General features: G+C 55.7%; 1 protein-coding gene across 1 annotated transcript; it reads right to left on the bottom strand.

Moving 5' to 3' along the window:
* Window positions 1-578: 578 nt before the first annotated feature.
* Window positions 579-7,552, bottom strand: SKOR1 (SKI family transcriptional corepressor 1). The gene is made up of 8 exons (XM_026648470.1): window positions 5,666-7,552; window positions 4,783-4,879; window positions 4,034-4,141; window positions 3,299-3,370; window positions 1,910-1,984; window positions 1,561-1,635; window positions 1,021-1,086; window positions 579-676 (listed from the first exon to the last, which is right to left on the bottom strand). Exons 1-8 carry the CDS (start codon window positions 7,550-7,552, stop codon window positions 579-581), a joined length of 2,478 nt encoding a protein of 825 aa, XP_026504255.1.
* Window positions 7,553-10,182: the final 2,630 nt, after the last annotated feature.

Raw genomic sequence — 10,182 nt, 5'->3', positions numbered from 1 at the left:
GCAGGGTTGGTTTTATTTATTTCTCCTTTCCTTGGGTGTACCGTGAGTCGCAAACCGCCCGATAAAGTGCTGTCACATCCATCATTTACAAGGGAGCGTCGAGGGGAAATAAATATACATCATAAATAAATAAATAAAAATTCAACAAATACTGGACCAAGAGAAATCACAGTACATTTATATCCATTGCACATAGCCACTTTTTCCAGTCTAGACAAGGGTTTCAAGAAGTGGACAGACAGGTAGGCGTGGAGGGGGCAGACAGTGAGCAAGGAGAAAGTTGCTTGCAGGATTCCTTGGATAGAACCGATTCACAGCGGACCGTGTCTGGGGGCGTTGTGTTTTGTTAATTCGCTTTTGGTCCGTTTACACCTTGGCGGTCAGCTGCCCGGATTCGCAGCCTGGAGGAACTGTATTTACACTTCTAGAAACGCTGAGCCCGAGAGCTCCACACAGTCCTGTATTTACACGTGTCTCCTTAGAAATGGCTTGTGGCTGGGTTTTCCCTTTCGCGGCGCAAGGGGCTGCCGGCTATTCACACTCCGAAGTCGCATGGCTTTGGCGGGGTGGGGGGGGGGTCATTGGGGCAGCAGGGGCGGCTTGAAGGAGCAGTTCCCCGTGCAGTGGCGAGGCGTGAGCATTTTGCAGGAGAAGTGGTGGAGCGCGTCGTGGGCCTCTGCAAAGAGACAGACACAAAGCAAACCTGTTACTCCTGGTCCCCCGCACGCGTTCACACCGGGCCCGGTTCCGATCCCCACCGCCCGGGGCAAAGCAGCGGGGCTTCCCCTGACAGCGGTACAATCTCAGGTGCATCCCTCTTCAAGGAATACTGATTGAGGCGATTTACAGATCTGCCCCCCGCACACCTGGTTCAACATTTCTCCGTCGTATCGACACCGGTTTGGTTGCAAACCCAAGTGGCCCGCGTTTTATTTCGCATCCGTGTATTTCCCCCCCACCCCAGACAATGATTTTCCAGGTGGGCATTTCCCCATCTCCTTCCATGCTTTGGAGAGATACCTTTCAACTTCTGCTGGATGGCGTAGCGAGCTTTCCTCTCCTGGTCCAGTTCGTTACACAAGGTATCTGGGAAGAGGGGGACGGATCAGAGTGAAGGGCAGAAATCACCCCCCCACACAGCCCCTTCGAGCTTTAATGAAACCCGGCTTTGGAGTTTGGGGTTTAAAAACAAACCAAGGAGCGCGCTGGCTTCTGATCGCAGCCTGGGATTGGAAAGTAACGGCTGAGAATTGCGCTTGAAGGCAGATGGATACAGTCAACATTCAAGCAAACTTAGGCATTACTTCCCAGGTAATTTTACGCCTCGGTTTTTAATTTAGAAGCCCTGGAAATTGCTTCGATAAGAAGTTCAATCACTCCTATGTAATGATGCCTCCGAGCCGTATGCTGGGCTGGTTTGCGATTCCGAGGCTAATCAGACTATACAAAAGGATATTCAATAAAAAAAATAATTGTTAAATTACCTCCCATTTACATGTAAATGACAGAGCTCACATGGCAAGCTCCCTGCCAGGGCGGCTCACCTGAGTCGAGCCTTACCTCTGACGATTTGTAGCTGTTGGACCATTTCTTCCCTGTACGCCAGCTCCCTCTTCATCTGATCCTGAAAATTATCTGTGCGGAAGGCAGGCAGCAGTGAGTGAGAACGGTAAAGCAGTCGCCTCCCCCCTCGGCCCAAGCATGCATGTAGTGGGTAGGTGGAAAACAGCCCTGCGGCTGGGGGACGTGTCCCACTTTTCCGTTTGAGGGTTGCTCAAAATCCTGCGAAGCTACAAGCCCCCAGTGGGACGGGTTCAAGTGGATTTTAAGTCGTTATAAAAACCGGAGTCGTTGATACGTGACCCATCAAGGCGGCTCGGCAGAGGAGACGCTCTTAGGGGGTTGGTACCTTTCAGACTTTGGAATTCCCGTTCTAATTTCTTCCTAAGCTCCACTTGCTCCAGGAGCAGTTTTTGCAATTCGTCTGTGGAAAAATAAAGCCTCGCATGAGAAAACACACTTTCCAGCTGGAGAAGGAGCCGCGTTTGCTTGAATCGCATTATATTACATTAATCACGGGAGTTAATCACTCCCGGGAAAAAATACCTACAGCCTAAATAAAACGATAAACGGGGCACTCGGCGTGGGAACGAAAGGCGCCTGAAATCGACGGGGTCCATCCGAAGGGATGGGGCTGGGGGCTGCGTTCGTTTTCAGGGCGCACACAAGCATCCTGGAAGCCAGGAGGATCAAACCCTTACACTAGGGTGAGGCGTTTTTAATAGGAGAGAGGTTGCAATCACAGCGGGTCGGCGGTTTTAAACCCGATCTGTGTCCTGAATCATTCCTGGGGATTTCTGATCACCCACGTTTGGCAGATTTCAGCTCTTCGGGCTGAATCAAGGGGCCGCTTCAAATCCCTGCCCATTAAGGACAATGCAAATCACCCCCCAGCCTTCAGCTTCTTAGCGGGTTTATGGAAAGTGACAACAGAAGGTGGAGGTGAATTAACCATCCCACGCAGCAGCCTGGCCCCCTTGCACGGCGTCTATAAACGCTGATGGGGTTAGTTACAGTTTGGGATCCCTGGCCAGGCCTCGATAGCTTTTCTGTAAAACAGCCCGTCAGCCAGCCAGAGAGAAACGAGCCCTTCTCGGCGAGTTTCTGCCCCTTTACTGACAGCCAGATCATCACCACCGCGCGCTGTGTCTACCCGGCCTGTTTCACCAGCGCCCAGCATCTCTGCTAGGTGCGCGATTCGATCCCACTTCCACTCCATTTACTATTAGGATCCGGTCCTTTGGACAGGACGGAGAAGTAGATCCCATTTACCCAGATTTCTCTCGCTCACCCTCCATCTATTTCACTTGTTCAAAACCCAGAAGGGAGAGGAACTGGCTATAAAGCCAGCCCTGCACTGGGATTGCTCTATTCCCTGCGTAAGGAGTTTCTCACACCCTTCTTGTGTTGGAGTCATTCCGGTGTAGAGATGGCATTATTTCACCTTGCCAGAAGGCAATAGAGCCTACGCTTTCCAACCCCTTCTGGTTTGATTCCGCCTCCCAAGGTCTTTGTGTAAGAACTGAAAATCGGTGTATTTATCCACAGCCAGTTCATTGGATTGCTGAGCCCAATTCAGACCAAGAACTGAAACCTATCGATTCCTCCCCCCGCCACACACGCACCCGGTCGGGACCTGAGGTTACTGAGTTGATCGATCAGCTTGTGGTAGGATGCAGCTGAGAAGCTAATGGGAAAATCCCCCTGCCAGAGGGTCACCGGAGCCCCGGAACCTCACCTCTTGCCAGATTTTCAATGTCTTTTTCAACTAGTTGGGTCCCCATAAAGTCAATGCTGAGACCTTCCTCACCTGCAGTGCAGAACATGCATAGGGTTAGATAGTTGCTTCTATAGGAGCCCTGAAGCACTGGGTTGAGTTCATCTCGGTTACTGGGGCGAGGGACTGTGGGACACGTGCAAGAACCTGACTGTCCATAAACAGTGCCCCGGCGCCGGGCCAGAAAGTTTACTAACTAAGTTGTGAGAGACACAACCGACAACTCTTCAAAGAGTTGCGGGTGGAGATCAGCGAGTCCTGTTCCGCATTTAAACACAGACCGGTGGGGTATTAAATAATGAAAGGGGGGTGGGGGTTAAAGCTAAAACCGGATCCGACTTCCCATCTGTGTAAATGACAAAACCCGGAGGGGGGGGGGGGGGGGAAAACAAGGCCATAGCAACCTAGGAAAAGTGACTTGTAATTCACCAAGTTATTTAAATATTTATTTGCCTAAAGCTGTAGGGGACAGCTTCTTACTGGTGATTTAAATGAGCTCCTTTCAGGGGAGAAAAGGTGCTGTCAAAAATATCTATTATTTAGGCGGAAGATAAGGAGCGCAGGCGTTGTGATTTATTGTCCCTTGGCCCGCACTCCGGTTTCCACCGCAGTTCTGCGTCTGGACGTTCACAGGCCGGGTTACAACACAAGAAACCTCCTTTGGAACAGACGGGAAATCCTGGGCCCGCCGCTTACCTCTGTCGGTATTTACAGGGCTTGGATGCGAGACATTCCTTTGGTCTTGATAGGATTTGCTGGTCTCTAAATCCTCTGCTGTCGAGTGATTGTCGTCCTTATCTTGCTCTTAAAGTTAATAAACCGATTTTCAACCATAAGCAACGAAAGTATGATCCTAATATATCCTTAATTACATAATTAAGGACAAAGTCCTTATTAAAGCCTTCTAATCCTAATCGCCTTGCAAGTGGAAAGTAGCTTGCTCTCCTGGAGGTTTACCTAAAGGTGCATTCAGCGCGCACGCTCTCCTAAACAGGAGACACCGAATCGAGTTGAAAATAGAGTCAAAAATCACAGGCTTCTCCATTAAAAATTCAGCAGCGGCTTTGGAGTTTTCGCTGCCAGACCTTTTGCAGGAGGTAACGCCACCAGATACAGGGAGCGTAAAATACTCGCCCTTTAAGGACAGTTCACACGCAGCAAATATTTGCACCTAAATAAATCCCAGTAAAAAAAAGCAGTCTATCAAAATGACACCCGGTTTGGCTTATTAGCATGAAAGACCTTCCCTTAACACAGCTAAGTTTGTTTGAAGGTCCTGCCAAAAATGGAAATGACGTGGAAAGATTCATATAGGCTATTAGCAGGCTTGGAATAAGAATTATTCCAAACGGGGGTGGGGGGGATTGCCACTATTTTCTCTCCCCCTCCCCCGTTTAAAATATCAAGCCATCGGAGACCATTGCTAGCAAAGAGGTCAATTTTACCATTTGCCTCGGGGTTGCAAAGATAAGTGGTTGCAGGCCCCAGTGAAGCAGCGTTGCTCAGAGCCTGCAGATGGTCTTCTCTTTCCTGGGTGTAGACCTTCAAAATAAACGGAACAATTACATGGAATTAGCTGGGGGGGAAGGAGGGGGTCACCCCAGCGAGGAGACGGGTTTCGTGCATTCGGGGTGGAAAAGGCCCCCGAGTTAGGACCAGTTACTGCTGCTGGGGGTTGCCGGAGAGTTACAGCCCCGCGGCAGAAAGCGACTATCGTTTTATTAAGCGTAATTATTAGCGCTCCGGAGAAAATTACCCCCATTAAAATTCAACCGCGGAGTACAAGAGCTTTTCAAAGCCTGCAGCCCCCACAGACCCAGCCGCCGCCTAATTTTAGGCAATTTCCCCCCTAAGCATGAAAGCAATCCTTCTAATCAGGTTAATTAGCTGTGGTTTAATGCGGCTGCATGTAAATTTACAGGTGCGCCGAATAACCCCTTTTAAAATAATAGAAAGGTGGGGGGGCGGGGGAGGTGAATCAAAGCCACCTCCGACGTGCCGGGGAGTTCACACCGTGCGGGGTTGAACGTCCAGCGGACAGCGACGCTCCTCTGCCGGCTTCACCCGGAGCCAGACACGGCTCCTGGGGCTCAGATAAAGCCACGCAGGCCCCTGGCGATCAGAGCCGTGTCCACTTCCTCCCATGTCTGCCACCTCCCCAGGGCCTGGTCTCTAGCACCTGCCCGGACACTGCCTGCGCCGCGGGCCGGCCTGGCCTCTCCCGGGGGCTGGGACCTTGCACCCAGGCCCGACGCTACCGTCTCTGCGCGCCCGTGGGCGCAGCGCCCTGGGTAGGGAAGGGCCCGGCTTGGAGCGGGGTCCCCCTACCTCGTAGCCGCCTCTGCTGCAGCTCCTCTGCGGGCTCCCCTCGGGCGGCGGCCGGTTCGCTTCCTCCGGCCCCTGCTCCCCGGCCTTCTCCTCGGCCAGAGGCGGCGGCTCCTCCGCCTCCTCGACGACCGCCGCCTCCTCCTCCTCCTCGTCCTCGGGGAAACGGTTGGACTCCACGTCCACCTCGGGCTCGTCGGCCGTGTCGGCGCCGGGCGAGAGGGAGCGGTAGCTGGAGCTGCCCTCGCTGAGGAAGTCCGGGGACAGGTAGCCGGCCGCGCTCCGGCCCGCCCCACCGTAGGCCTCCCGGGTGCCGTACAGCTTGGCGATGCTCTCCGCGTCCTTCACCACGGGGCGGAAGGCGGACAGGTAGCTGCCCTTCCTGGGCAGGGGCAGCGGGGGCAGCAGCGCCTCGTCCCCGGACCGCTCCTCCTCGGCGGCCGCCCTGGAGAGGGCGCTGGAGCAGCGCTCGCCGTCCGCCCCGGAGCCCTCCTGCGGGGTGGCGCTGCTGCGCCCGCTCCCCGACGGCTCCGAGCCCTCCAGCTCGCTGTGGCGGCCGCCCAGGCCCGGCGGGTCGGCGGCGGCCGCGGCGGCGGCTGCCGCGGCCGCCACCACCACGGCGGTGGCGGCCGCTTTGGCCTGGCTCTGGGCCGGGTAGGGCGGCACGGGCAGGCTGCCGGCGGCCGGCCAGAACATGGGGAAGGGCGGGTAGACGCCGCTGTCCTTGCCGGCGCCGCCCTGGTGCGGCGGCGGCTGGGGTTGGTGCGGGTGGGGGTGCGGGTGGCCCCAGAACATGCCCGGCGGCAGGGCGCCCCCTTTGCCGGGCTCGGCTCCGCCCAGCGCGTCGTCCTGCTTCTTGGGGCAGAGCCCGAAGGCGGCGGCCGGGAAGCCGTAGGGGTGCGGGAAGAGCGGCGGGGGCAGCTTCTGCAGCATGCCGAAGCCTTTGCTGGGCACCGGGATGACCGGGTAGCTGCGCCCCGCGCCGGCCCCGCCGTGCGCCCCGGCCGCCCCGGCCAAGCTCAGCGCGCCGCGCTCCCCGGGCGCCTCCTCGCCGCTGCAGCGCAGGCTCTTGTGCACCGGGGCCAGCTCGGCTCCGCCGGGCGGCGGCGGGTGCAGGGCGGCCTTGGCGGCCGAGGAGGCGCCGGCGGCGGCCGCCCCGTGCAGGGAGAAGGTCCGCTTGCGGGTGCCGCCGTTGAACATGGCCTTGACATCCTCCCAGGCGTGGCCCAGCTCGTCCGTGGCCGTCTTGTCGCTCAGCTTGAGGTGGCGGCGCCAGGAGTTGAAGTTGGCGGCGTCGGGCTGCGTGTACTTGGAGTCCGGCGTGCGGTGGGAGTGGAAGATGAACTTGTTGGGCGAGAAGTACATGCTGCAGTAGCCGCACTTGATGCACTTGGCCCGGGAGCTGTTGTAGCGGGCCGGGATGAAGCTGCCCCGCGAGCCCCAGGCGCACTCGTGGACCACGTCGAAGGCGAAGTTCTCCGGCAGCTTGGGCGGCTTGTGCTCGCCCAGGAAGGACTTGCAGAGCCGCTCCGCCTCCCGCTTGGTGATCATGCCGCAGCGCCGGGACGAGATGGGCATGGCCCCGGCCCGCCGCAGGATCTCCAACTGCACCGGGGTGCACTGCACGCAGGTGATGCCCAGCGCCACCCGCCGGTTGTGGATCTCATTGTAGCTGTAGTTCTTGAGCAGGGTGTTGGAGATCTGCGCCAGGCACAGGCGCTCCTGCCCGTCGATGACCAGGGACACGATGGGCACGCCGTACAGGGAGGTCTCACCCACTTGGTTGGGCTTGAGGGGATTGGAGCCCGAGTAAGGCTGCAGCTCTTGCTTTGAATGCGGGGAGGAGCTTGAGTCTCTCCCCGTTCCCATCTGACTGGCCATCGCCTCCATCCCCCCCAGAACAAGCCTGCAAAACAAAAACACAACAACAGGCAGAGATTAGCCACGCACCCGCGGCCCTGGCGTGCGAACCGAGCCCGTGGCTCCTGGCCTGCCAGGAGGCCAGGCAAACTGGGCATCGTTGGGCCTTTGGTGTCGCAGCACATCTCCCCTACCTGGTACAATTCAGTCTTAGCAGCAGCCCTACATCCGTCTCTGCACCGCGGCAGGGGCATCGCACAGGCAGAAAATTCCCCGGGCGCTGGATGGTACAAGGAGACGTTTTTAGAGGCAGCCGCTACTCCTTGTGGCTTGAAAGGTTTTGCTGTGTGTTCAGTCAGATCTCTCTTCCCCCTCCCCCCCCGTCACCTATTATTCCAGGATCTGTCTGCGGCTCCAGACCTGAGAATCAGGGCCACAATGTCATTTTAACTCTACCACAATTACTGCATGACGGGGGCACAGAGAGAGGAAGAGAATCTCGACTATAAAATATTAACGAGCGACACAATGCGCTTCTGTATGTCGCAAAGGAATCTCTCGGTGTATTTAGTTACAGCTGCAAATAGCAAAGTCAGCAATGAAAACACAAACCGACCCTGTTCGTTCTCAGATTTCTCCTGGGCCATTTCGGAGCAACAGTGGAGGGCATTAAACGCAACAGCCCGACATCCCTTCATAACGTGTTTGGGATTTTTTGGGTGGTCCCCCCTCTTTTCCTCTATTTTTAATCTCTCACATTTCAGACGCTCGGTTTCTCGCTCTAAACTATTCCCTGTCTATTTCTGTTAAATAGCACCTCGGCTAGGTAAGTGCTGCATGTGTCCAGATTTGGAGGAAAGGGAAATAGACTTTAATTAGCGCTGCGTGGAGTTGTATTTACACATTAGAGGAGCGACTCAGTAAATAACTGGCTAACCTGACTGCTCCACTTTAGCTAACCGTGAGAGGACTTACCCGAAGCGCGGTTTTAAATAAACTCACTGTCTCTTAGCCTGGCAGTAATCCTGCGGTGACACAGGGCCACATGTATTTAATCAAAACCACGGCGCTCGTGTTTGAAAGGGTTCCCATGCGCCAGCCCGAACGAGCGAAGGTTTAGGTAATGCACCAGCAGCCGAAAGTTGGCGGGTTTGTTCCGAGACTTTGGGCCCCGTGTTTATTTTTAAATGCGCTGGATCGACCAATCTACTCGAACCCAGTTGAGCAGGCTTGGCCCTTCTCCCTTGTCTAATGCCATTGCAGGGGATTACGAGCGAGGGCGATTACTGACCTGCCCCATAAGGCTCCCAACTCGCCCAGAGAGCAGAAGGAAACGTGAGCCAAGCACATTAGCTTATCGAAAAGGGATCACCGCGTTAAGCAGCTTTCATGGTAATTACACAAAATAGCTGAAGTGTCCTCCTCGAAAATGTGAATACAACTTCACCCCAGCTCTGTCTAAACGCTGCCCTGGTCCAGACAAATGGGCTTCATTGTCTTGGCTGCAGCCAAAATGTTGGGATCCAATACTAGGAAAACGTATTTATTTAGATTTAGGAGGAGGGGGATTTTGTTTGTTTTTAAGTGATTAATTCAAGGCAGCAAGACACTCATCCCCCCCACACCAGCAGTCCCATCCCAACGCCTAATTGGACGTGAAACCCGCCGAATGTTATGGTATTAAAACGAATTACTTCGATGTAAACCGAACCGATAAAGGCGCCATCCAGAGAAGGAGCAGAGAGGCATGCGGCAGAAGGGAAAGCCCGAAATGTCGCTGCAAACACCGAGCCACATATTGTTGTCAACGACTCCCAGGCTCTGCTTGGATGGGTGTGTGTGTTGGTTTCGAAGCAGGGTTGCAAAATAAATTCAAGGCAAGCCATGGAGCGTGGGTGCAGGCTGGCCGGGCGGGGAAGGGCTTACCTTGTGCGGTGCAATCCCTGGAGTGGCGGGCAAGGTCGGGAGCACTTGTCAAAATAGTCCAGCAGCAGCACCCCAAAACCAAGCCACCCCCAGCTCGCTAGGTTCCGTTCGTGCCAGGCGGCAGCGGCATCACAAACCCAAGCAAGGTGCGGAGTTTCATGGGAGCGCCCGGGCGCCTGCCCTCCGCCAGTGTCCTCCCGCGCGGAGATGCAACAAGAAAAGTGACCACAGGGCAAGTCCAAGGGAGGATCCTGATCCTTAGCTGAAGACGTTGCACATTGATCCAGTGACAGCTAAAATAATAGGAAGGCACACCCACTTAGCACCCGCGTATTTACATTAACTGCCTTCGGGACCCGGGCGAGCGTCAATCATGGTTGCGCTCCAGTCAATCAAAACGCAGCCGGGGCTGCTTTAAGGGGGGGGACAAAAATTGCTGGGGGGAGGGGAAGTGGGGGGGGGGGGGAGGAAAGGAAAAGCGATTAGAAAAATCCACGCGATCTGGCAAAGGTAAGCGCTTGGATTTGTCCACCTTTCACCTGGGCCGTCTCCCCGCACTGCAAGCAGAGGGAAATTCGTGCTGGGGGAGGAAGGGGCCGAGGGAAAGGGGAGCCGGCAAAGCAGCCCGTCCTCACACACTTATTTCTTTCTCCTGCCTTAGAGGGATGCGGGTTGGTAGACGGGAGAGGCGTCAGTCCAGGTGGATCACCGAGCGGCTCCTCTCTGGGAGTGCG

Source organism: Terrapene carolina, unplaced genomic scaffold (assembly GCF_002925995.2).
Source record: "Terrapene carolina triunguis isolate 2854851 unplaced genomic scaffold, T_m_triunguis-2.0 Scaffold67, whole genome shotgun sequence".
NCBI lineage: Eukaryota > Metazoa > Chordata > Testudines > Emydidae > Terrapene > Terrapene triunguis.
The sequence above is the reverse complement of the archived record's forward strand: the minus strand, read 5'-3'. Positions and strand labels throughout refer to the sequence as shown.

Coding starts and splice junctions, on each gene's coding strand:
- SKOR1 (XM_026648470.1), bottom strand. CDS start 7,552: ATGGAGGCGATGGCCAGTCAGATGGGAACGGGGAGAGACTCAAGCTCC. Junction 3,371..4,033: donor CCCTGTAAATACCGACAGAG/GTAAGCGGCGGG, acceptor TCTGCACTGCAG/GTGAGGAAGGTCTCAGCATT. Junction 677..1,020: donor CATCCAGCAGAAGTTGAAAG/GTATCTCTCCAA, acceptor GTCTCTTTGCAG/AGGCCCACGACGCGCTCCAC.